This window comes from Bison bison, unplaced genomic scaffold (assembly GCF_000754665.1).
Source record: "Bison bison bison isolate TAMUID 2011002044 unplaced genomic scaffold, Bison_UMD1.0 scf7180017864323, whole genome shotgun sequence".
Lineage (NCBI taxonomy): Eukaryota > Metazoa > Chordata > Mammalia > Artiodactyla > Bovidae > Bison > Bison bison.
The window spans coordinates 3,140,115-3,167,631 of NW_011494895.1; the positions used below are offsets into that span (position 1 = coordinate 3,140,115).

A 27,517-nucleotide genomic window follows, 5' to 3' on the forward strand; every position below is an offset into this window, starting at 1 on the left:
GCTTACTCTTCTGCCCCTCATGCTCCTTCTTCTCCTGGTTCACCTTCCCTGGCATCACTCTCCAGCCGCACCTGCGTCTCCGTCCCCCAGGGCCTTCTGTTGCCATCTGTCACATTTTCCTGCTTCACCCCTGCTCTCCATGCTCAGCATCGCCTGTGGGCACAGCTACCCCACTCCTACCCACCTGCCCAGAGCCCTTCCCCCCAGGTCTTACTTCTCACTGCCCTGGCAGCCCTGCAAGTGACCTGGAGCTGGAAGAGGACTTGATCCGATCCCACTAACAATTTTGTGTTCTCTTGAGTCCTCTGTCCTGGGGTGTGTTCCTGAAAGCCCAAATGGGACTTTAGGGGGCAGTTCCTAGGAAACCTGTTAAAAATCCATTGCAGGTGGTTTCATGGTACCATTTGGTACTTTCAAACATGTGCATATGTCCATTCAACATCATGAGAAACATTGCTATGGAAAAATAATATATGCTGACCTAAACTACCTGTGAGGAGAAGAGGATGACAGGATGAGATGACTAGATGACATCATTGACTCAGTGACATGAGTCTGAGCAAACTCTGAGAGATAGTGAAGGACAGGGAAGCCTGGTGTGCTGCAGTCCATGGGGTTGCAATGAGTCAGACACGACCGAGCAACAGAACAACAAAACTACCTATTAATGAAGTCATGGGCCGCTGCTGTTTCCTAAATCGGGAATCTCCTCTGATAAGGATTGGAGGGTTCTTGAAATCAAAAGGCTTCGGTGTCTAAGACCTGCCTCCCAGCACTTTCCACAAGCAAACCTTCCAGTGAATTGATATTAACAAGAGTGACTTGTTAAAATCCCAGATGTTATTGAAGCTCAGGATCTGAGTGTGTGCCAGGTGGTACCCTGGGGCCGGGCATCCAGTGGTCTTGCAGTGTAAAGAAACTGGATTTGGAATCAGAGGGCTTAGGCCCTGTCACTCACAAGTTCTACAGCCTTAATAAAAATCTCCACTTCTCCAGGTCTCCCTTCTCTATAATGGGAACCGTCCATCCTATGGCACAAAATTGTTAGGTGTAAAAAATTAGTTGATTTATGAAAAGCATTTTCCCCTCTTTGTTATACAGGATCATTTTTTAAAATTAGTATTGTAAACCTCTCAAAAATAACCATTTAGAATCACCTAAAATTCAGTCCACCCAGAGAGTGTGTTTTGGTCCAAAGTTTTCCCCATTAAAATTTATACATGCAAATTTATTTTTTTTAATTAGAGTCTATAATTATACACTAAGGTTAGCATACCTGTATTTCAATTATAACCTGTGAGTTGAGTGAATAACAGTCTACAGGTTGTAAAATATTCCACTGTATTTATTTGTCATAATATATTTAAATAATAGCTTATTTTTGACAGTGAGACTGTTCCCAGTTTTAGTAGGCCATGCTGCAATGGGCATTCTTGCTTATATGCCTTCATATACTTGCCTTATCATTTCAGTCATTTAATACATATTTTCTTCCATAAAGATTGCACAGGTCCCTTATCCAAACTATTATAGCTAAATCTGTTTTACAATTTGTATTTTATAAAGGTAATAAATTATAACTATTTAGTATAAAATATTCCCAGTAGGCTTTGTGTGTGTGGGGGGGTGGGGGGCTGCGGGATAAGGTATTAATAGTTATGTTCAGTGGGATTAAATAGACCATGAGTAGTCCACATCAGATTTTGCTACAAAATTAGTTTGCACTAGCTTGGCAAATTGATGATTTCATATTTTCTTTTCTTCTTCTATATTCAATGATTACAATTTTACTGTAAGGAAGAAGAAAATTAGTTTTCAGTGTTGAAGCATTTTTTCCTATTTCCAGAGCTTTTTGTATTTTGGAATTTCAGAGAAAGGATTATTATGGAACTGACTAATTTACATTTCTTTACTTTCTAGTGAAACTAAACTTTTTTCATGGTTTTCTTTTGCCTTTATAATCATTTTGTAAAATGTATGCTCTTAGCCTTTGTCTTTTTTTTTTAATTGGGCAAATAGTATTTAATTATTAGGCTTGACCTTTTATTGCTATTTGAGAGCTTTCACGTATTTGTCAAATATTTCACTACATATTTTAAAATCATGTCTCCCACATTGTAACTTGTCTTTAATGTTTAACACTTGTACCTTTTTAGCTAAAACAGGATAGAAGTGTGTTTCTGTATGAAGCTTGTCTGTGATATCATATTTGAGAATCCTTCCTAGTTCTAAAAGGATATAATCAGTAATCTACATATCTAGTACCTTTAGTAGTTCTAGAGGTCTTTATTTCTACATTAATGTCATCAGTCTATCTGAATTTTATTTTGATGTCAGCTTTCATGAAGGTTTAGCTGAGGGGCACAGCCCATTTGTTAAACAATCTTTCCTTTTTCCCAGATTTTTCTGCCATCATTATACACATGCTTTCATAAGTATATGGACCTATTTCAAGACATTTTGTTTCCTTCTGGTGATCTGCCCAACTCTTCTGCTCCCAGCACCACACTGTTCCTATTACTGCATCTTTATTGTAATATCTGTTAGGCCTGGAGGGGGAGGACGAATGGGTGGAGCACAGGATCTTTAGAACAGGGAAGCCGTTTAGTCTGATACAAGAATGACAGACTTGTATCTGTCGTTCATATCTGACATGTATCCATGTCATCATGTATTTGTCCAAATGCATAGCATGATAGCACCGAGGGTGAACCCTCATGTAAGCTCAGGACTCTGGGTGATGGTGGCTTACCCATGTAAGTAACAAATGTACCGTCTAGGTCGGGGGATGTTGGTCATGCGGGAGGCTGTGCACGGGGTGGGCAGCAGGTATTTGGGAAATCCCTGTCCTCTCTGCTGAATTTTGCTATGAATATAAGGCTGCTTAAAAAGAAAAAAACTGAAAACTATTAAAAACAAAAACTAGACAATACTCCTAAAACCATAGAGCTTATATTCAGAGGGGGAATATAAAAAAGATTAAATAGAATACTAAAGGAGATTGCATTTTCCCAAGTTTTGTGTTACAAACAGGTACCAGAGAGCAATGCTTCTCAAACTGAGATGAAGGACCAATTAAAAAAAAAAAAAAAAAATGAAAACAGTTTCCAGTATCTTTCAAGACCAGCAACCTCTCTCTTAACCTCATTTTAAAAATCTCTGTATAAGCTATCAGTGCTCTATGCATATTATTTGCCACTAATTTGCTGTGGATTCTTTGTCAAAATGAAGATACCTATTCACTCCACCTGCCTTCTGCTCTGGAGAACAATGATAGTCATGAACTGCTGTGCTGTTCCCTTAAGATTGTTGTCTGTAAGAATAGGCTGAGATGCATTTCTCACAATAGCTCTGATCACAGAATAATCTTGATAGCTCACTGAAGACTCACCAAGGAAAGTCAGAGCTTGGCATTTGAAAGAACTCTGTCCCATAATCAAGTGCTGCTTTTACTTCTTACCATTTTTTTTTTTTCTTCAAAGAAACAAAGCTTTTAATCTCTTCCTATTTTCTTTGTGTATGATGAATACAGGAAAGCCCCTCCCCCCACCCCTGACTTTGGAATGTGAATAATCAGCAGTTAGCTAGGTTCACTCACTAACTGAATGCTTGGCTACTGCACGTGAAGCTTCTATACTGTCCAAAATCAGCAAAATTAGGATACATTCCAAATATTAAGGCTGAGGGTCTTGCATTTGGTGGTGTGAACAGTCTTTCTGTGTAAGTAGTACTAATGTTTTGTGCAGAAGAAAATCCAATCACTTGTTCAAATCCATTTTTCTTGGAGTGATACCTACAATAAAAGTACAGTAGAAAGATGAATAAATAATGATCTAGGAGACCTGGACCCTAGTAATACTTCTTCCACTCATCAGGTAGATTTGATCACTTGCTTTAATTTTTCTGAGACTGAACTTCCTCATCTTTTATAGGAGTGGGTGGACTGCTTGATCACTAAGAGCCCTTTCAGCTCTCAAAAAGAAAAAAAAAAATGGACAGATCCACTAATTTGTTTACAGATTGATTCATTTTCATTCATAGCCAATGTATCCATTTATATAGTTGAAACACTTGTAGTGAGTTGTATCACATGTCAGTTTCTGTGTTACTAGTGGCCACAAATGAGGTAGTGTGGAAAAGAGAGAGACCTATTCTCCCAAGTCATCATAGTCTCTTCTCTTTGTGGGGCTAGAATTCACTCAACATGAGGAAGCATAAGAGGCAGGGAGGAATGAAGAGAGAGGATTCTCTTGGATTGCCACGTTTAATATATTTATTTAATGTGTAGAACAGAGCTTTTCAGCCTCAGCACCATTGATGTGTTTGTTGTGGGCAGCTGTCCCACATGTTGTAGGTTTCTTTGCAGCATCTCTGGCCTCAGCCTACCAGTTGCCAGTCCCACCCTCTCCAACCATATGTGACAACGGGCAATGTCCCCAGACATTGCCAAATGTCCCCTAGAAGCAAGGTCACCCTGATTGAGAATCATTGATTTAGAATTGCTGTGCTGGACACCAAGCAAATAGAGATGAGAAAGACACAGCCTGGCCTGGAGGCATTTGCTCCAGCCTGGTGCTTCCAGAGGCTAAATGTGCAGTGGGTCAGTGGAGGGCTTCATGGAGGAACCCACTCCCAAAATTTCTAATTCGGGTGAGTCCAGGTGGGGATGGAGGGTTTGCATTTCTAAAGCCTGCCCCACCCCCTTGCTGGTTTGGATGCTGAGGGTCTTCCAGGATTCCACTTTGAGAAATGCTGGGCTCGGGGGTTCCCATCTCCCAGGTGGTGGGTGTCCACTGCAGTTGTGGCCAAGAATACAGATGGTCTCACCCAGTCAACTAGCGCGTTCTGAGAATCAAAGTACTCTGTGGTTTTTAAATTGAGAATATAGACCCCATATGGGGCTATTTAACCCACAGTAAATCTGAGAGGTCGCAGGAGGGAAAACCAGGGGCAGACCTCCTAAGCCAGGACAGTGGCAGAAAGGTGCTTAGTGTCAGAATCTTGACTTCATTCTAAATGAACAGATGAACGGGCGGATCATGGGCTTGTCTCCTAAAGAGTATCTGATTTCAGTTTCCATGGAGTCTAAGCTCCGATCACAAACATGCTTTTACAACCCAGTCGTTTCTAAGGTGGGGACATTCGTGGGCCACAAGAAGGGGTGGGTGGCTCACACATCCACCCTCCATCATCAGAGCCCCACCCTGCCCCCTCCTCCTGGTCCCGCCCTTGGCCATCCTGTCTCCTGGTCTGCGGCAGTTACTCCCCCAGCACTGCCAGTCCTGCTGGCGCACGCAGGGCTCTGCGTAGGTTATTCTTTACAGAACTGCTAGTTCATCTTTGGACTGAACATCGCTGTTTCCGTCTGCTGTGGTGACACTAACAAGTACTGTATTTTCTTTGAAAATTGTCACACACCCGGGGAAGGAAGTGGGGTGTGGTATTTGAGCACCACTGGGCAGACGGGTGTTTTGCTCCTTCCATACCCAGGAGCAACAGCCCACTTTGCCATCTCTTGTTTTGTCTCTTGATGCTGAGTCTGCATTAACTGGCCACGTCATTTTACTCACAGGATGAAAGGCAAGAAAGTGGAGTCCAGTTCCTTCTCTAATCCCTTCTAGGCAAGCGGGGGCTACCCCATGCTGAGGTCCCAAGACTCATTTAGACCCTGTTATGTGTTTCTATGCAGCACAGGGCTTTATACCTAGTAGGCAGGTTTGCAAATATAGATGGCAAAAAAAAAAAAAGCGGCCAGTAGTTCAGGTGAGTTCTAGGTCAGGTCAGATAATCCACCGAGTGAGTTATCATCAGTCATTGATTTCATCCGGGAGAATTTCCAAGGATGCTTTGGGAAAGTCCTATGTGGTATAATAGCTACCTTTTCCGCCACTGTTATAAGCATTTCATTTAATGGTTAATTCATTTAATCTTCATGACAACTCTATGAAGCAAGTCTGCTGTTTTCTCCATATTGCAGAAATGGAAACGTTGTCACACAGAGATGAGGTCCCTTGTGTAAGACTGTGTGGTTGAGGAAAGCTGGATTTTATACCATGGCTGTCTTGTTGACACTCCTGTGGGCTCCTACCTGTGTCCCCTCCTCCCTCATGGCACACAGTCATGTCAAGGAAAAGGGACACTGTGGCCAGCGGCTTCACCTTGACCATCTCAGTCGAGATGTCCTTTGACCAAGCCCTGGGCCCTGGCTCTGACTGGACGTCCTGCACTCAGGTGGGATATTTTTCCTGCTTGAGCATCTGACAGGCAGAAGAACTCTTCCTCTGGTACCCTAGGAAGATCCCAAAGCATTCTGTGTGTGTCATTAGAGCTACTGGGTTGATAAGATGGTAGAATCACTGAGAAACTCACCTCTCTTCCACCAGCTTTTTCAGTTGTGTCCGACTCTGTGCAACCCCATAGACGGCAGCCCACCAGGCTCCTCTGTCCATGGGATTTTCCAGGCAAGAGTACCGGAGTAGGGTGCCATTTCCTTCTCCAATGCATGAAAGGGAAAAGTGAAAGTGAAGTCGCTCAGTTGTGTCCGACTCTTAGTGACCCCATGGACTGCAGCCCACCAGGCTCCTCTGTCCATGGGATTTTCCAGGCAAGAGTACCGGAGTGGGGTGCCATTGCCTTCTCCACCAGCTTTATTGAGGTATAATTGACAATTAAAAATTGGATATATATTTAAGATGTATGGCTTGATTAAACTTGATACAGTGAGATAATCACCACAATGAGTTTAATTCACGTATCCATCACCTCACATTACCTTCTTCTGTGTGGGTAAGTGTCTTTGTTCTTTTTTTAATTTTGGGCTGCACCACGCAGTATGCAAATCTTAGTTCCCTGACCAGTAATTGAACCCGTGCCCCCTGCAGTAGAAGCAGTCTTAGTCATTGGACCACTTGGGAAGTCCCAAGAATGTCTTTTAAGAGGAAAATTTGACATAAATAGACCCATCCTTAAATCCGCTTTCTATATGAGGCAGCATCTTTGGGTTCAGTAAGTGGTCACCCTACAATGGATAGGAAGGAATGCTGAGGAGACCGACTTTATACAAAGCAGTGAGTTTTGCTCTGGACTCTGCCTCCAGGAATCATAACCGGTACCAGCCAGCCACCGGTACCAGCAGGAATGGAGAAGACGCAGAGGTGGACGGTACACACTTAGGAGCCCACGGGAAAATCACCCAGCTCAGCAGCTTTGACCTCACTTCCAAAAGAGAGCTTAAGTTTTGACGAGAAACTTCAACTCCTTTATACTGTTGGCGTGTGTGCTAAGTTGCTGCAGACGTGTTTGACTTTTTGCGGTCCTACAGACTGTAGCCCCCCAGGCTCCTCTGTCCATGGGATTCTCTAGGCAAGAATCCTGGAATGGGTTGCCATGCCCTCCTTCAGGGGATCTTCCTGACCCAGGGATCAAACCCACATCTCTTGCATTTCCTGCATTGGCAGGCGGGTTCTTTACTGCTAGCGCCACGTTACCCACCCTTCAACTCTTCAAGTTATAGCCAAGGAGTAGAAGGACAGATCATTAAACCACAGGTTCCAACAAAAATGTCAAGTTAGTAGCCAAGGTAACTGAGCAAGTAGGCAGCCAGGAGGCTGCTGGGAAAGCTTGTCTGACAGCTGTTGTGGGTCCTTTCTAATTAAGGGCTGGTTGAGCAGATGGGAACAATATGGGGAACTCTCCAGGCTTTCACTTCCTCCCTGACCTAACCTTGAAGTGGTTTTCTAACAAGGAATCATTGACTAATTTGGGTGGAGGCACTGAGCAAGCAAAGCTGGAATCCAGGTTCTGTTGCTTACAAACTGTCTGACCTTCAGCTTACCCACTCAGGCCTCAGCTTTCTAATCTGTAGAATGGAGCTAATTATACTTACCTCATGGGTTTGGTGAGAAGGTTGAACAACACAAGCTGTGGAAAGCTTTTTGCAAAATTTTGTGAATTGTAGAAGACCCAAAAAATAACCCTCGAGGCTATGCATGTGCTTGTACCAAATAGATCAGAAGCGTGAGAGATGGAAAAGAAAAAAAATCAACTTGATGAGTGATAAAAGGCTGGATTGGTAGATATGGCCAAAGCATCCAAGCAAATAGGTTGGTGGTTGTTCACAGGGTCATAGGCAGTGCTGGATGATGGCTGGCCTCCCAGGACTGGCGGGATAGCCCTGCCCTGCTTATGGCACAGCAGAGGAGAGTAGAGAAACACAGTCTCTGAAAATTGGCAGATCCCCGCAAAGAGAGGAGGGAGCTGGACTGGGCAAGCATCGGTTACTCCTATAGTTCATCCTTTGGGTAATCACTCCTCTTCTTGTGGAAAACAGGAAGGGATCTCTGGATGAGGTAGGGCAGAGATGAGGTCCTTGAAGGAGGAGAACAGTTGAAGGATGTGCCTGAGTGCAGGTGATGGAGCACGCACATGGAAGGAAGGTATAAACAGAGCCAATGAGATGGATCGTTGGGGTGTGTTCAGAAAACAGGCTGAGTCAGTTGGACAGAGACAATTGAATATTCGTGCAATTTGGTGACAGCTGGGCTTTCATGGGACTGTCTGTCCACGTCACACATTCAAGCTAGTGTCAGAATAGTAATAATGCCACACAGGTGCTTTTTCCTAAATTTCAGTATTTGTTTTATTTCTACATTTTTTGGCAGGCGAAGAGATGTGTTCTGTTTGCTCAGGCTGCCTCTCTGTTTCATAAAGAAATGTGAGAGTGGTAGGTGTATCTTCATTTGCCGGAATTTGCCTGACATTTACCAAATTTCAGCTGAGCTGATAGATTGGGAACCCACTGAATTTTTTTCTCATTCTCAAGCTTACTATTGATTCGCTTGTGTTTTCTCTTCTGTTGATACATGCTAAGGTTTTGGTGTTTCTGTGAGATTCTCCCTCTGTCCTTAAGGCTCCTCCAGCTAAATTATAGCAATACAACTGCGTCCAGATTTTTGTAAAATAAAGAAGTATGCTCGTTCTTACTTGACTTGCTGCAGAGGAAGTGAAGTCTCGACATGTTTTTGCTGATGAGCATTTAGAGAACTTCTCCCGCTTCCTATTCCATGGACTTTCCCCCCAGCTGCTTTCATTATGTGGTGGCAATCCTTCAGGTCACCATGAAAGTATTTGGTGGGTTTGAATTGTGGCGGGTGAGTCAGTTTAGGTAAGTAGGTCAGGCAGCACCAGGCAGTCAAGAGACCAGAATTCTCCATTTGATACTTAACGGCATATGACCTCAAGCACACCTCTGAGCAGTGAGACTTGCCCATCTACCTGCCCAAGAGGAATGAGATTGTAGTTAAAGGGGAAAACATTGAGCTGTAAGAGTAAAGATCCTCCACAAGTTTCAAGTATGCATTATGACAATATTTCACAGCTGGCCTAGCTAAAGCGCAGAAGGCTGGATGGACACACCGCTAGTTCATCATGACGAGTGCTGGCATCATGATTACTCCATTAGGGGAAAATAAGTGCTTTAGAAGAGATACCCGAAGGGCTTTATGAGAGCTCAGTGGTGGAGTGCAGAAGAAGGTCACATAATTCAGCCCAGATAACGCTCCTAAAAGACCATTTCCGTTCACTTTCTACCCTTTTCTGGTACACACTAATAATGCTCATAAAGTACACTAGGAAATATATCAGAGTTGCAATAATAATAACTTTTTCTGAGAGTGGACTGTGTGCCAGCCCTGCTCTCAATGCTTCCCTGTGTTTCCCCATTTCATCCTCTTCACCCTTTGAAACAGGTAACAACATTATCACCATTTTCCAAATGAGAAGACAGAGAAGTTAAATAACTCCTGCCGTTGAGCTCATAATGGCATCGATTCTCTGCCTGTAACAACTCCTGGCACGTTTCCTTTGCATTGATTTCCTCTGTAACTGGCTCCACCTAATCAGACCGTAGAATACCCTTGCAGGTAAAAGAAATGCATGAAGATTAAGAGGGGATGGAAAATGTTGCTTTGGAAAATTAAGTTCCTTAGCAAGAAGGCAGTGAGCATCTGCTCAGTATCAGAGAGAGGGATTAATCCTCAGAGGTATATAGATGATTAATTAAGACCTGGTCTTCACCCTCAGAGCCTGAAGTCTTGTTTGGGAAGACAAATATGAACGAATCAATCAAATAAAGCGTTATGGGGCAATATGACTGTGTGAGCACCGGTCTCCTCCCCAACCCCACATTCACCAAAGGAACGTGGTAATAGAGGAAACCCTTTATCACAGCTAGGGTCTATTGAGGAAGGCACCCACATGCACTCTCTCTGGAAGGCTTTTGCTAGATATACTGCATTAAACCAGAGGGACTTCCGTAGATTGAGTCCCACCCCTCTTCTGAGGGTATAAGTATATCCCACCGTCTCTAAGGATTATGTTGGAGAAATCCTGGTGGGGCCCTTCTGTGTCCCCCAGATTTGGAGGCTGAGGGATGAAGACAAAGAGAATGGGAGTTAAAGGATCAGCACCACTCAGACTTTTGAAATGGCAGAGGAGAGGCGAACTGCTATGACAGGTGTGTCTCGCAGGGTACCCAGGGACCACGGGAGGCTGAGTAAATTCCACCAAGATGTGAGGTGGGCAGGGATGGAGGTGAGGGAAGAAGGGCTTTGCAGAGGAGGTAGGGACCGAGCAGGAACTTGGAAGATGAGGAAGTGGGGGAGGGGCAGGTGGCGGACAGAGGGGACTAGGAAAGCGGTCCAGGGAGAGGGGCGGGATTGTGAAGCGCCTAGAGCCATGAAACAGTATGACACGTGGGAGAAACGGCAGGAGCTCTGCGTGATCTTAAGGAAGGTCCTCGGGGCTGCAGTGTGGAGATCCGACTGGAAGTGAGAGGTGACAAGGCTGGAGAGAGACAGTAAGCTGCTACATTGGGTCTAACGGGGGATGATGCAGAATGGAGGTCCCAGGGAAGGAGGGAGAGGAGGTGGGGAAGGAGAAGAGAAAGTTGGTTGTGGCGGATGAGAGAAAGGGTGATGTCTAGGTGGGGCGCTAGGCCAGGAGTCCTGGCACCAGTCCAGTCACTGGGCAGATTCCAAAGGCAAGACAGTGAGTTCCCTGCAGACCTGGCAGGTCAAGGGTCCCCAGGAGCTGTCCAGGGGAGTCCTCAGATGAACGGTCTGCAGAGTGTTCTGCCCTGGGCTACCAGGACAGCCTGGGCTGGCCAGTCACTTTTTTTTTAATGTAATTTTATCATTTATTTTTGGCTGCTCTGGGTCTTCATTGCTGTGCGTGGGCTTTCTCTAGTTGTGGCACACCGGCTTCTCAATGCGGTGGCCTCTCCTGTTGCAGAGCATGGGCTCTGGGTCATGCAGGCTCAGTGGTGCACGGGCTTAGTTGCCTTGTGGCGTGTGGAGTCTTCCCAGACCAGGGATTGAACCCGTGTCCCCTGCACTGGCAGGCAGATTCTTAACCACTGGACCACCAGGGAAGTCACAGCCAGCCACTCTCATGCACACATTCTTTGTTGTAAAAAGCAAGGTCACTGTGATTGGCAGTAAAGAGATTATGAAATGTACACTCCATAGAGACTGGGAGAGGACAGTCCTGATGGATGAGATTCCAGTGCCTATATTTCCGTACAAGAGTAATTCTCCTTGGAATCCCCCTTCTCCCTTACCATCCACTCTGAGCACAAGAAGTCACCCCACAAAAATCTCTCATGTTAATTTCATCTTCATGTGCTTATTACATATCTTCTTGGCTCTTGACATTTGCATATATACATATACATACATGCGTGTCTGTGTGTGTGTTCAACAGGACTGTGGAAATTTATGCTCACAACAGCTTTGTAAGATAGCATTTGATGCATGTTGTTCTTGCCAGTGTTAGGGAAGAGCACTTCAAAAAATATTTGCTAATTGCCCAGATAAAGTAATGTTATTGTTTTATTTTATATTTTAAGTATTTTAGTTATTTTATTATTATAGTTTGAATTGAATATTAATATACCTCAAAGAAAATGCATTGTTAAATGCTGATGTTACTTTTTTTCAGCTGTTTGCACAAAAATGCAAAATTTCAGGAGCGTTTAAATGCTACAGAGTGAAAGATGTTCTTTTTTTTTTTTTAAGACTCTGACCATCTCCCTTTAGTAAATTGAGGCTATTCTTGGTTACTTCAGATTTTAATTCAGTATTTTATTATATGGATTCTCCATTTCCTAATATATATTCTTTATATAACCTCTGAATTTATAATCTATGCCTTGAAATGCCAGTAGCGTATATCTTTATTTTGATTCTTAAGTTACCATGTGGAAAAATTGACATTTATTTTGGGTGAATCATTCTGTGTATTTACGTCTAGATTTCTGCAACTGCCACCACAACCAGGCTGTAAAACAGTCAGACCATCGCCCCTAACCTGCTCATGCCATTCCTTTATAATCACATCCTGTCCGCTAACCGCTGATTTTTTCTCCCATGTAGCTTATCTTTTCAAGAATGTCACATAAATACAATTATATAGTATCTTGCTTTGTTTTTGCATTTCTTGACTTGCTCACAAGGCTGGAAATTTTCCTACAAACTAGTTACAACTGTGTTTTTTGTATTTGATATATTTGTGTCATTGTCACTTATTTAGTTGGGTCATGGGTAGTGGTTTGGGGTATTTTTTCCTACACATTTGTGTATACTTTTTATATAAGAATGATGATCACTTATTTTCTGTTACATTTACTATAGATATTTACCCCTTTTGTTATTTTCTTTAAATAGTAATCTCTTACAAACAGTAATATCATTTGATCTAGTAATATTGGAGTTATCTAGTGACCTAGTCTGATGCAGTCTTCCTCAATTAAAAAAAAAATTGTAAAAGGTGCTTATCAGCTAATTTCTGTATTGGAATAACTGGACACAATCTCTGTATGTAACTATAAGACTTTAATAAAGCAGATAATGGAGCTGTCCCTCAATGGGATATCATGCAAGAATTAAAAGGATGCTTAGGAAGATGGCATAGTAACTTGGACAATCTTCATGATAAAATGTTAAATTAAAAGTCAGATATAATCTCATACACACAGTAGGAGCACAGAATATAAAACAAAAACACAAAATCCATGAATTAAAATAGACTAGAGAAAATCCATCAAAATAATGAATGCAATTTGCCTCAGGTAAGGAGAGTTTTACTAACTTTGTGTATTTTCTTCATTTCATGATAATCACCTATTACTGTTTTTTTAATCAATTTTTATTGGGGTATAGTTGCTTTATAATGTTGTGTTAGTTTCTACTGTACAGCAAAATGAAGCAGCTATGTGTATACATGTATCCCCTCCCTTTTGGATTTCCTTTCCATTCAGAGCACCACAGAGCACTGAGCAGAGTTCCTGGTGCTACACAGTAGCTTCTCATCAGTTATCTATTTTATACAGAGTATCAGCAGTCTATGTTAATCACAATCTCCCAGTTCCTCCCACCCTCCCTTCTCCCTTGCTGCTGCTGCTGCTAAGTCGCTTCAGTCGTGTCCGACTGTGTGCAACCCCATAGACGGCAGCCCACCAGGCTCCCCCGTCCCTGGGATTCTCCAGGCAAGAACACTGGAGTGGGTTGCCATTTCCTCCTCCAATACATGAAAGTGAAAAAAGTGAAGTTGCTCAGTTGTGTCCGACTCTTAGCGACCCCATGGACTGCAGCCCACCAGGCTCCTCCGTCCATGGGATTTTCCAGGCAAGAGTACGGGAGTGGGGTGCCATTGCCTTCTCCACCCTTCCCCCTTAGTATCCATATATTAGTTCTCTATGTTTGTGTCTCTATTTCTGCTTTGCAAATAAGATCATATATATCATTTTTCTGGGGCTTCCCTGCTAACTCAGTAGGTAAAGAATCCACCTGCAATGCAGGAGACCCCGGTTTGATTCCTGGGTTGCGAAGATCTGCTGGAGAGGGGATAGGCTGTCCACTTCAGTATTCTTGGGCTTCCCTTGTGGCTCAGCTGGCAAAGAATCTGCCTGCAGTGTGGGAGACCTGGGTGATCCCTGGGTTGGGAAGATCCCCTGGAGAAGGGAACAGCTACCACTCCAGCATTCTGGCCTGGAGAATTCCATGGGGTCACAGAGTTAGACACGACTGAGCAACTTTCACATTCACATACCATTTTTCTAGATTTCATATATCTATGCATTATATTTGTTTATGTGACTTCACTCTGTGTGACACCCTAGGTCCCCATTGATCATAGCAGCACCATTTACAATAGCCAGGACACGATCACCTACTGCCGATACAGAAGGAGAGAAGATTCTGAGTAGCTCAGGAATAAAATGCTAACTTTTGCCTTAAAAAGGCACCCCTGAGCTTGAGGCTTTACTGAACAATGTGTGAGGTGAAGCACACAAATGCCAGTTCTGCTTTCTAAATGTCAAAATGTCAGATGCCATCCCTGGGACCAGGCCTTTAGAATGAGAGGCATTGGCTTTGCTACCAGATAGATGGATGCATTGGGTAGATGGGCAGAATGCCCATGTGTGAGGGGATAGGGCAGGCAGACTGGCGAGGGAGCCTGGATCGCTCGTGGATAAGACATTGGGTGATGTCTGCGCCAGCCCTGCGGGAGGAGGGGTTTCACTGCAACTCACTTCGTTGCTGTGATAGACCCCCTGTGGACCCTACAGCCTTCTGTCTATTCCCCAGACAGATTTTCCCAGGTGCTCAGTGAGCACTGTTGCCTAATTCTGAGCCCAGCCTGGAAATAGCAAAGTGACACATCGTCAGTAAAGGTCAGAGTGCTTGTAACTCAAACATTATGAGTCACTGATCCTTCCAGGCTCCAGTCCGAATGAATTGCTTACCTTCAGCTTGTTTTGAGGAAATCTTCAAAAAGTCCACATGTGGTAAATAGTCCCATAAATGATGCCAATTCTTGGCTTGATCAGTGGAAGAATATAAATTTGTCTGAAAGATCTACATGACCCAGGAACCCCGGGGGGAGAGGTGGGTGGCTGGGGGTCTCAAGTTTTCTCTGGAGAATTCTCATTTCTTAGACAAGCTTCTACCCAAGAGTTCTAAGCTCAGAGGGTAAGGGGGCTCCCTAAAGACAAACCTGGAAGTCATCTCACTGCTAATTCATCGGAATGTGTTTCAGAGGCTGTGAACATGAGACAAATCGGGATGATTCTGTGACCATCTCTTTTTTTTAAACCTGGTGAACTGCAGGAAATTGAGACTCTCTTAATCTCCATGAAATGAACAGCAGTTGTCAAGGGCCCCTGATATGTCTCCCTGTTGGTTATAAACAAACACACGAAAATCCCAAAGACCAACAGCATTCCGGAGGTCCAGAGGACTGGTGATCTTTCATGGCTCTGCTGGCTTCATATGATGGCTTCGAGATTTCTGGTTGTGTCATCGATTATGGCATCTGGGAGCCTGTTACTCTGAGTAGTTTTGTTCTTTTCCACAAAGATAAGAAAGATGGGAAATGCTTTCTTCTTGATACTGGGTTGTTCAAAAAGTTCCTATAACCTCTTAGGAAAAATCCCAAATGAACTTTTTGGCCTTTGGCTTCCTTAAGAATGTTTTGGAAAATTCATGAGGTGAAATCTGTTCAAGAGACAGGAAGCAAGAGTGTACTTTTATCACTAATTATTGATACCGGGTAATAGTTTCAGATTCATGGAGCCTCATGGAAAAGTAGGTTAAAAAGGGAGGGCGCTTTAGTTGAAGTAAATGGTCAAACAAAGGAAAGAACAGTAGATGAAAAATCAGACTAGAATCCCTGACTCTGTAGCCAACACTAAGATGATTTTCACTGACATCTCCCGTAAAGCATAATTATTAGATCTTTGACTTTTACAAAGTCCTTTGTTTCTCTTTCCACAATGAAGTTGCTATTTTATGGTGGTCAGTGATTTAGGGTTTTTAAGTGGTTCAAACTGTTCAGAAGCTCTTTAAATACATACACACACACACGCAGACACAGATATATATATCTGTGGATGTGTCTAAAGTAAACAGATCAGCTGCTAAATAAACGCCCAGAGCCCATTCCATCACACACACAAATAGCCCATGTAAGAATTTCACAGTGTCATATTTAACTGCTCTGACTAAAATAGACTCACTGTTTATAAACTCATTTTCTTATTACTGTGTTGTTTCCTGGGTACCTACTTGACTAATAGAAGAAATGAAGTGTTGGAATGCTTTTGTGTCTCTCTGCAACTATTAAATACAACTCCATTCAATTAGGAGTGGGACTTAGGTCTAACTGACAAGGTTAAATAACCTTAGTCCAGGACGCCGCTTTCTCTGGCACGTCAGCCTGCGGTTTGGGGTGAGCCCAATAATGCACCGTGCAGAAGGGGAAGTAAAACATTTGTTTGAATGGATAGTCAAGCCACTTGAGGCTCTGGCTTTCAGAGATAAAGCACTGGTTAACAGGGATGCAACACCCCAAATAATATATTTTACAGTCTTCAAACAGCTGTTGTCTTCTGTCGCTTTGCAGGGAGTGACCATCATGTCACCGTTTCTCCGAATTGGCTTGTCCAACTTCGACTGTGGGTCCTGCCAGTCCTGCCAGGGTGAGGCGGTTAACCCTTACTGCGCCGTGCTTGTCAAAGAGTATGTTGAATCAGGTAAGTTTGAGTGGGTGTTGGGCATGGGGGGCGGGGGAAGAGGAAGACCCTGCAGTGAACGGGGAAGCAAGGCCTTCCGGGATCTTCAAGGCCGCCTGACTCGACCTGACTTTCCAGCTCAGGAAACGACGCCCAGAGAAGCCAAGTGCTTCCTCAGAGGCACATGGGCTTGGTAACAGGCTCTGAGCTAGACCTGGTGGCCTGCCTTATGTTCTAGGTCATGGTCCCATTTTCCACATAAACAAAGGAATGAGTTGAGGACGTTATGTGAGGAGTTAACGAAGGAAAAAAACCAAAAACCTACTTTAATGAGCTAAAGTAGAACACGGTACAGTATTGTCTGATTGTTTTCTGTGGTCATAGATAAAGTCTGCATTGTCTTGCATTTTGAAAAATTGTAGTCAGAGGATACTTACTTTAGAATATTGTGTTGGCGGCCGCTGTACAACAACGTGGATCAGCCTTAAGTATACATATGTCCCTCCCTCTAGACCTCCCTCCCAGCCCCCCAGGCTGTCTCAGCACCAGGCTGTGCTCCCTGTGCTGTACAGCAGCTTACCTCTAGCTAGCGATTCTGCATATGGTGATGCGTATTTCAATGCCACTCTCCAAATTTGTCCCACCCTCTCCTTCCCCTACTGTGTCCAAAGCCTGTTTTCTGTTATCTTGGAGATTATTCCTGCCCTGAATAGAAGTTCATCAGTACCGTTTTTCTAGATTCCATATATATGCGTTAATGTATTGGTGTTCTTCTTTCCGACTGACTTCACTCTGTACAACAGTATCTAGGTTCATCCACCTCACGAATACCGACTCAAATGCATTCCTTTTTATGGCTGAGTAATATTCCATTGTCTTAGACTTAACGCCAAAGATATTTTACTGCTTCTTTGACCAAGGTCAGATAAATAGTACAAAAAATATAGGATTAGTGATTAGGGTTCAAATTTCAGAAGACTTCCTTTACTAAGACCCCAGGTGAGTTAAAGAATTTTGTCAGATTTAAATATTCATGAAAATTTCATGGGGAGGAGGAAAGCATGACAGTCTTCCAAGATTCCTTCATGGGTTTAGATCTTTCCAATAAAATCATCCTACTCTGGCTTGTCTAAATTAGTGGCACAGCAATGTCACTGGTGTGCACAGTTGAGCATGGTAGTACCATGGTGTCAAGGGGTTTTTCTAAATGAAATAGTAATTAACATCACTGTACATTGTAATAAGTGAACAGACAAAAGATGAGTATTGAATAGACATTTGGAATACTTCTTCCATTTGGAAGAATGAATGAACATAAAGCTAAATTGTCTAATGAAGTGCCTGCTAAAATATTTTAAAGAAAATTTGATAATATTGTAACCAATTTATTTCCTGAAGCACATTAGAAATGATAATGTGAGTAAACAGTGTCACTCAGGAAAAATAAGATAATCCTATTCTGTCTAGAATATTTTCATGATTACTTAAACTGCTCCTACCCTCTCTGGTCCCTGCCTCTGTATTTTAAAGTTCTCATGGACTTTCTAAAAACAGAAAGAAAAGGAAAAAAAAGGCAGGATGAAGTTTACATCCCATGGTCTTCCCAGCCTCCCTGCCTTTCCCTACCTCTCTACACACATTTCTGGTTTTAGCAGACGACACTTTGTAGGGAAGTCTGATCGCCACTGATGCAGTCACAGGAACGATTAGGAGCCACCACAGTGCATTTACAGAGAAGGTATTTATGGAGCACCTACTGTATACTGGGCCAGAAGACATGCCTTTCCTTCAGAGTTCCTCTCCTAGCAGAAGATAAGCAAAAAGCAGAAAGATCACATAGTAAGTCATGTGAAGTGAAGACATCAAAGCAGGATCATGCGGGGAGAGATTGGGGCTGGAGAGAAAGATGGAGAGAGAAGGTAGTCTTGAAAAAGAAAAATTAAGTGATGTTCCTGGGTGCAAGAGGAACCTGATTCTGCAGGTGATGACCTCCAGCTGGATGTGTCCAGCTCAGAACCCTGGAGTTTCCAATCCCGGATGCTGGCTTTTCTTTCCCTTAAAAGACTTCTCTGTGCTCAACTGGCTTCTGCCTTCCAGCCCCAGGAGCACATCAAAGCAGAGGAGACTGACTGATTATCTTGAGTTCCCTTCTGCCCAGATCTCTCTCCTGTTTAGTTAACAGTGAGAATGGTACTTGCTCCCAATCTAAAACCTTTCAAATGTCACCGAAATCTTTGAAGTGTGCAATGTCTGAGTTTTTCAAAGCTGCTTTTTGACTTAATGGGTCCCTTGGATCTGGTTCCCTTTATATCCACAGGTCTCACTGACATTTTCCTCCTGGGAGCCTTTTTTAAGTAACTATTTCTTCTTTTGGCCTTGCCTTTGAACTTGGTCTAATCAGCCACATGAATCAAGAGGACATGTTGGAAACGAAGTTTGTTTTTCTGAAAGGTTAGCCTTGGAGCGTGGAAGGTTTTGTTTTTTCATTTTGTTTTAAATTTGTCCTGAAAAGAAATCTCTCTGAACGTGGTGTTTAAAACATTACTTCTGTAGCGTTTCAGCAGGTTTCCGTGTTCGGGATGTTAAGGCTGCAGTTTACATAAAGCAAAGAACAGAAGCAAATAGGACACAGTGCTGTCAGTCTAGGAGCCTTTGAAAATAGTAAACCCCACTGTAAATAGACAGGATCTTGAGTTCTCGTTCTCTTTATAAATGATGACCATCTTTACTGAATGAAAGTGTGAAAAATACCTTGCTATGGGAATTTCTGTCCGTTTCCTGGGTGTGCTGAATGATAATGGTTGGAAGAAGTTAAAGGAATTTTGAGAGGTAGTGTGAAGCCTGTGGAAGTAAAACATTACTCTGATCACTAATATTGCCATGGCTTTTTTTTTTTTTAAGTCTAATCCTGAGTTAAATTTCTGTTAAACAAACCATAAAAATATCCCCCTTCCAATTCCATGCTCAGCATTGTTAGAGTTTATGCCTCTCACAGCCAGGTTTACCTACAGTGTGAGGTTTCAGCTTATTCAGATCCTTGTGTACCTCCCAAAGAATAATTGAGCAAATGCCTGATGCCTGATCTCTTTCAGCATCATGCGTCAAGAGCTAGAACTGCTTTGTTTCCCTGCTTTCAGTGACGTTTTCTTTTTGCTTTATCAACATCTCTGATAAATCTCTGCTCAAACTGCTGCTTCATGTGCTTAGGATCACAAGAAAGAAACCCTGAAATACAGCTGCAGTTTTCTGCTCCTGCAATGACTGAAGCATAAATGCTACAGAGAATCCAGTATGGATGGAGGATAGGACAACACTGCTGAATCCCACTAGTAATCCCTGGTGGTTCTGGGATGGTTCCCTTAAACGTCATCGTCCTGCCCTTGGTTCCTGTCACTAACTGTTTGCGGGCCCTCTGCAGCCTGCTTCACTGACTCCAGGGATGACGACCTCCACCTCTCTGAGATACTTGTTAATTTTTGCTTAGGGTGCATGGTTTATGTTAAAAGGTATCCTCATTTTGAGAAGAAAATAATGGTTCATGGTATTTTAAAGGTTTTGCCTATTAAAGGTATGTATGTTGAGTGGGAATTTAAAAAATTTCTTTCTAAAAGAGCACTCAGTATAAGCCTGAAATTAAGTCACTGTCTTTTTCAAAGCAACACACAGTAGTTTTATATTATCTTTTTTTTTTTTTTTACTAGATACCAGTGAAATTGAACAGTCATGTGTCCACCATTAATACGTTAACACAGAAGGATCCCCAAAGGCATAAAAGTATAAAACCTGTTAAAAAAAAAGGAGCAGGGTATCTAGGTCACTGTCTTCTACCAAACATACCAGGCTTAGCTGCTGGGTTCTTTGCATTTGCTCAGGTGTTCAGACTTCAAAAGAAGCAACTGATGAATAGGAAAAGAGCATTGCCAGTGCAAGATGCCAGATTTATTTGCATAAATTATCCAGGTTGACTTCCAAGTTTAGGAACGTTACCTTGGAACCATCTCATTTTGTCCTATTTTATCTCTAATTCTTTTTTTTTTTTTGGAGTATAGTCGATTAACAATGTTGTGATAATTTCAGGTGTACACCAGAGCGATTCAACCATACATGAATACATGTATCCATTTTCCCCTAAATCCCTCTTCCATCCAGGCGGCTACCTAATACTGAGCAGAGTTTCCTGTGCTATACAGCAGGGCCTTGTTGGTCGTGCATTTTAGATACAGCAGTGTGTGCGTGCCCATCCCCAGCTCCCTAACTATCCCTTCCCCCATCCTTCCTCCCTGGTAACCATGAGTTCATTCTCTGAGTGTCTCTAATTCTTGTATATGTTATTGTCGTCCTCCCAAAAGACTTATAGAGTCCTCGAGAGCAGAGGGAATGGGTGAATTATTTCCCAGAACAGGCTGAAAGCGTAATGAGAACATATCTTTCCATTCCTAGAGAATGGGCAGATGTACATCCAGAAAAAGCCAACCATGTACCCGCCCTGGGACAGCACTTTCGATGCCCACATCAACAAGGGACGAGTGATGCAGATCATCGTGAAGGGCAAAAACGTGGACCTGATCTCCGAGACCACCGTGGAGCTGTACTCCCTGGCCGAGAGGTGCAGGAAAAACAACGGGAAGACAGAAATATGGGTAAATAGCCAGGCACGAGCTTCATGTATTTGTATATTTCATGAAGTGATAGGTACCATTGTAGCAGAAGACTGGTACAAAATTTCAGTGTCATCCTGAAGGCCTTGAGGAAACTGACTCCCTACCACTGACTCATTGGTGGCTTGCTTGTGACAATGAGTATTCATTGTGGACTATAGAACATACTAGCATACTCAAATTTCTTTGATTCTTGTGTAAAGGAAATAAGGTCTCTTAGGGTGTGAAGAACTGTTATTGATCTCTAACTGTTAAAGTCAGCTTGGAAATACCACAAAATTTTCATAGCGTGGGAACCTACCTGTGATCTGTGTATCAAGATATCACGTGAATATCAAGATATCTAGATACCTACATGATACCTTGATACCATGATATCTTAGATAAGATGCTGGACAGATAGCTGAGAAGAGAGCAAAGATCCATTTAATATCTCAATCCCTGTAATTTTTTTTAGTCATAATGTGTTTGCTTAGCTTGTTGTTGTTCAGTGCTCGGTCGTATTTGACTCTTTGTGATCCCATGGACTGCGGCAGGCCAGGCCCCTCTGTCCTCCACTATCTCCCAGAGTTTGCTCAAACTCATGTCCCTTGAGTCAGTGATGTTATCCAACCATCTTATCCTCTGCCGCCCCCTTCTCCTATTGCCTTCAATCTTTCCCAGCATCAGGGTCTTTCCCAGTGAGTCGGCTCTTCGCATCATGTGACCAAAGTATTGGAGCTTCAGCTTCAGTCCTTCCATGAATATTCAAGATTAGCTTACTTTGCTCTAAAAAGTACATTATACACAACTCATGTTACCACACAGATTTTTGAAAACTTCGATTCTAAACATTTGTTACCAAAATAGTTATGAAGTTAAAGGGAGAAGTAAACTATGAAAGTATAAAAAATTCTTATGAAAATTTCTGGGGTACAAAAATTAAAGAAACATATGAGTAAAAGCTGCTTTTGTAAGATCTGAAACCCAGAAAGTGTTTTCAAATGTCTGCATCCTTTATGCAAAGGAGGAGACTTACCTTTCAGCTTCATACTTCGTATAACTCAGATTCTTAAGAATGCCAGCCAAAAGATTTTCATATGCCAGGTTTCAAAATGGGACTAATATAAGCCTAAAACCTAGATTTTCATGTCAATTGTATTTTTTTTACCTTAAAAAAGGACAGTGAGAGAGAGAGGTACTTCTTAGGAAAGTATATCTATCTTTGCTTGCATCACTAAAGTAATCTTTAAAGATAACGATATGTCAAGATTTTTTTCTTAAAGTCCCCCGTGCTTAGATGTATTTAGATAATTTAGTTCAGGGTGTCTGTGAACTCATTCAGCGTGGTGAGAGATCACAGAAACAGAATTCCTCTTAGGTAGCTGGTTGTGCAAATAGGAAGTGGATAAATAAGTGGGTAATGTCACAGGTATGTGACTTAGTGGTAGAGGTTTACACAGACTTGTTGGGGGAGAGGGTGAGGCTTCAGATACCTCTGAGTCATAGAGCATTTGACCAGGCTCAGAGAAATAAGAGAGAAACTAGAGAAAATCTTCCTCTGTTTTTCCCCCCATTCCCATTTATTTTCCACTTTCTGCCTCATTTTTTTTAAAGGGAAGAGTCACCAAATCTCTAATTTTTAAAGTAGCATACTATTGATTTCCTTTTCAATGAATAAAGGGATAACTATATTGTCAAGGCATCCTTGACAAACAAGTTGTTTTTCTACCTATACCTCTTACAGTTGCATTTGCTTTCTTGCCAAGACATTTTTTTTTTAAGTTTATTCTTGTCAGACTTTCCATGTTTTTTGCATATTGGGATTATTGAGACATAAGCCCTCGGATCCTTGGAAGGATAGGATATCCTTCCAACCTAGACAGCATATTAAAAAGCAGAGACATTACTTTGTCAACAAAGGTCAGTCTGGTCAAGGCTATGGTTTTTCCAGTGGTCACGTATGGATGTGAGAAGTGGGCTATAAAGAAAGCTGAGCACTAAAGAATTGTTGCTTTTGAACTGTGATGTTGGAGAAGACTTGAGAGTCCCTTGGACTGCAAGGAGATCCAATCAGTCCATCCTAAAGGAGATCAATCCTGGGTGTTCATTGGAAGGACTGATGTTGAAGCTGAAACTCCAATCCTTTGGCCACCTGGTGCGAAGAACTGACTCATTGGAAAAGACCCTGATGCTGGGAAAGATTGAGGGCAGGAGGAGAAGGGGACAACAGAGGATAAGATGGTTGGATGGCATCACCAACTTAATGGACATGGGTTTGGGTAAACTCTGGGAGTTGGTGATGGACAGAGAAGCCTGGCGTGCTGCGGTTCATGGGGTCTCAAAGATTTGGACGCGACTGAGCGACTGAACTGAACTGAAGCCCTCGGGTCCACATTTAACTACTGGCAACCTTATATTTTCCGCCTTTGTTATGTTCAAGGTTATTTCCTAGTTCGCTTTTATTTATCATGTTTAAGGGTCAACAATTGCTTTGGACTTAGTGTCCCTTGCTTCTGTTGAAATCTGCTTTCTTAAAATTAGTTTCTCTATTAAAAAAAAAAAAAGATTTTCTCAGAGTTGCCTCTTACTCCACAGTCACCATCTAGTTTCCAAACATTGATATTTTCTTTCTGCTTTCCTAAGGTTTTCCCTGTTGGTGTGGTTATCCCCCACTCACTCATAAATGTGATGGAATCTGACTTTCCGTGGATGCTGTTTTTTCAGCAGCTCACTGATTTAATTTCCTCTATCACCACTAATTCCTGAATATTGATAACACTGCAGTCACCTGGTACCAGTTTTTCCCACTTCCTCTGGGAATGAGCCCCTATCCCTCACTCTTCTAGTTTTATTTTTGCCTCCATTATTTATTATTCCATAAACCAGAGAATAATGGTATATGTCCTTGATGTCAAAGGCCCTTCTCTTTTCACTAATCTATTTAAGCCATTTAAGAGTCAGACACAACTTAGCAACTGAATAACAAGAACAAATTTAAGCTTTCATGGGAATGTGTAGTTAAGAAAGTGGTACAAGCTTGTCACATCATAAAATTCTAATAGTAGTGATGCTGTGCCGTTGGCATTGCTATTATGTCAGTTTCTCCAATATCTTTTAAGGTCTGGTGGAAGGTACACGGTCACCATGACTTTGAATTATTTAACCATGATTCGTATTCAGTCCTGAGTTCAACCAGACCCTTCTTGCTACTTTTCAGTTATTCTAGTTACCCATAGATGTAATGATCAGCAATGGGCTTCAGTTCACCTTTTTTTTTTTCTTTTTAGCATGTGAACAATGCTGCGTTACAGTTTAGTTATATTGTTAGTGGTCAATCAGGTCTTCTCAGATTTGCCATGTGTCTCTTATGTCACATCACGTAATCTGAATCGTCCCTTAACAGGTCACTTTGTCTGGTTCCTTCTACATAATGATACTGAAATATATATATTCTTAATCCTTTCCTTGACCAATCTAATTAAAATTTCCCTTAGTAGACAGTCCGGCACTTTCCAAAGGAAGCAGGTTCTCCATGTGAAGGTAAAAAGCCACTCCCATTTAACACCCCTATTATCCTAGAGGCCCTGGTGGCTCAGCAGTAGAGAAGCGCCTGCAACTCAGGAGATGCTGGGTCAGGAAGATGTCCTGGAGGAGGAAATGGCAACCCACTCCGGTATTCTTGCTTGGGAGATTCCATGACAGAGGAGCCTGGCAGGCAGCAGTCCATCAGGCCACAGAAAGTCGGACATGGCCTTAAGGAAGTTTTGATCTCCAAATCAAATTCATGAGCTGCTGAGGTGTTTTGATAAAAGAAAGGTTATATTTGTGGATGCTGTGCTATTTTGATGATAACATGAGTGAGCAAGATGAAAAGGAACAGAGCTGCGCTGGAAATCTCCTGCCTCACCCAGCTCATCAGTTGGGATGTCGTTCAGCTCAGCGCTTGCCTCTCACTCTGACCCGTGTTTCTTTTCTTCCTTCCACCAGCTAGAGCTGAAACCTCAAGGCCGAATGCTGATGAACGCAAGATACTTTCTGGAAATGAGTGGCAAGTGACATTTCTTATTCCTATTTGGGGATGAGGTGGGCATGTCTCTTCTCCTTGGCAACTTAGTTCACTTTTTTGAAAGCAAAGAAAATGGAATCGCAAGGAATTTCCTTAAAATTTCCAATGATGCTCGAGCATGAGTTGAATATACAGTCTGTGGGACCAGATACACACAGAAATATAACACATTTATAGCATTTACTTTTGAAGAAATTTTATTTTTGGCTGCACTGGGTCTTCATGGCTGTGCTCGGGCTTTCTCTTGTGGTGGTGCTCAGGCTTCTCATTGAGGTGGCTCCCCTTGCCGCAGAGCTCCGGCTCTAGGGCACACGGGCTCGGCAGCTGTGGCTCACAGGCTCTGGAGTGTGGGCTCAGTACTTGTGGTGCGTGGGCTTAGTTCTCCTGCCTCATGTGCAATATTCCCAGACCAGGGATCAAACCTGTTTTCCCTGCCTTGGCAGGCAAATTCTTAGCCACTGGACCACCAAGGAAGTCCAGCCTTTGTTTTTCACGTGGTGTGAAGGCACATGCCCAGGGCTTTTCTAGTCTGTCTACATTTTCATTTTGGAGTTTACTATAAACACCAAAGGTTCTGCTAATGCGTTGCCCTGTGTGTTCACAGTGTGTATAAATGCTGTGATATGACACGTGGTCACACCATCAGGATACAAAGTGAATAAGAGTAAGAATAAAAGAATAAGAAGCTGATAAATACTTTGCTTAGCCCTAGAAGAGCAGAGTGCTAATGCTGCAAGTTCGTCATCGCAAATGCTTTTAGGAACAAGCAAGGGAAAAAACTGTGTCACTGAAGACTTTCCCTTGCGTCTCACACACAGACACCGTTCCTAGAAGTTAGTTTACGAGCCGTGTGCATGGAGTCTCGGACAGCCTGTCAGTTCTTCTTGTTGCATGTATATCTGTGTAAATGCTTACAAATGCTGTGTAAATGAATCAAATGCTACGACTCTTCAATCTTTGTTTTAAGTATAGTTGATTTACAGTGTTATGCTAGCATCAGTGTGGAGCAAAGTGATTCAGATATGTCTGAATATATATATACGCACCCCCCACACACATATCTATATATACTTTCACAGCCTTTTCTCTTATGGGTTATTACAAAATATTGGGTCTAGTTCCCTGTGCTGTACCGTAGATCCTTGTTGAGTATCTATCTATGTGTATATGTTAAGCCCATTCCTGTCTTATGCCTCCATGCCCTTCTCCTTTGGTAACTATAAGTTTGTTTTCTATGTGAGTCTATTTCTGTAAATAAGTTCATTTGTTTCATTTTTTTAGTGTCCACATATAAGTGATATCGTATAATATTTGTCATCCTGTCTGACTTCACTTAGTATGATCGTCGCTAGGCCCATCCATGTTGCTGCAGATGGCCTTATTTCGTTCATTTTTCTCTTTCACAGAGTACTTAGGAGGGGCTCAGTGATGTGTGTTGAACTGTTCAGTTGGGCTCACTCTGGCATTTGGAAACGCCTTTTCTTTTCCTGTGGTTCTCACCCAGTGACTGTCTCAAGTATTCCCATGGCCCTTCTGAGTTGCTGAGGAAGCCTGCTAACGTGGTGGAGCTGGGAGAGACCGTGTCTTCCGCCGGGGTCTGCGCTTCAGGGCACAGCTGCTGCTCCCTGAGCCCTCTTCCCGCTCTCGGCCTCTGAGAGAGCCCCCCTTTCTTGGTGTCCTGGCTGGCGACCCTGGCAGCTCTGTAACACCAGCCGTGCTTCTTCTCTGGCATCTTCAGCTTTTCCTTCTCTCTTTGGTTTCCACCTCATTGCCAAGACATACGTAATTATGCAATCTTCTCCAACTTGAAATAGGTATTTTTTTAAAATGCTTTTTACTGTGCTAAAAGTCACATAATATATACTATTTCAGCCATATTTAACGGTACAGTTCGACGACACCAAGTCTGTTCACATTGTTGAACAGCTCTCACTGTCACCCACCCTCCTGAGTTTCTCACCTTCCTAAATTGAAGCTCTGTCCCCATGAAACATGAACTCCCATCCCTGTCTCCCCACCCATCCACCTCATAGTCCCAGGCATCTACTAGTGTGCTTTATGACTCTATGAATTTGACTATTCTAAGTACCTTGTATGCTGCTGCTGCTGCTGCTAAGTCGCTTCAGTCGTATCCAACTCTGTGCGACCCCATAGATGGCAGCCCACCAGGCTCCCACGTCCCTGGGATTCTCCAGGCAAGAACACTGGAGTGGGTTGCCATTTCCTTCTCCAGTGCATGAA

General features: G+C 42.7%; 1 protein-coding gene across 3 annotated transcripts in view; it reads left to right on the forward strand.

Moving 5' to 3' along the window:
* Window positions 1–27,517, forward strand: part of PRKCQ (protein kinase C, theta) — a 137,940-nt gene that overhangs the window by 28,376 nt on the left and 82,047 nt on the right. The window contains exons 1-4 of one of the 3 annotated variants that reach the window (XM_010853153.1): window positions 14,757–16,287; window positions 16,462–16,591; window positions 21,011–21,210; window positions 25,198–25,258. In XM_010853153.1, coding sequence (XP_010851455.1) covers window positions 16,474–16,591; window positions 21,011–21,210; window positions 25,198–25,258 — 379 coding nt within the window. In that variant the 5' untranslated portion in view covers window positions 14,757–16,287; window positions 16,462–16,473. Of the gene's footprint in view, window positions 1–14,756; window positions 16,288–16,320; window positions 16,592–21,010; window positions 21,211–25,197; window positions 25,259–27,517 lie in introns of those variants that run through there. The other 2 variants (XM_010853152.1, XM_010853151.1) reach the window with 2 other exon arrangements.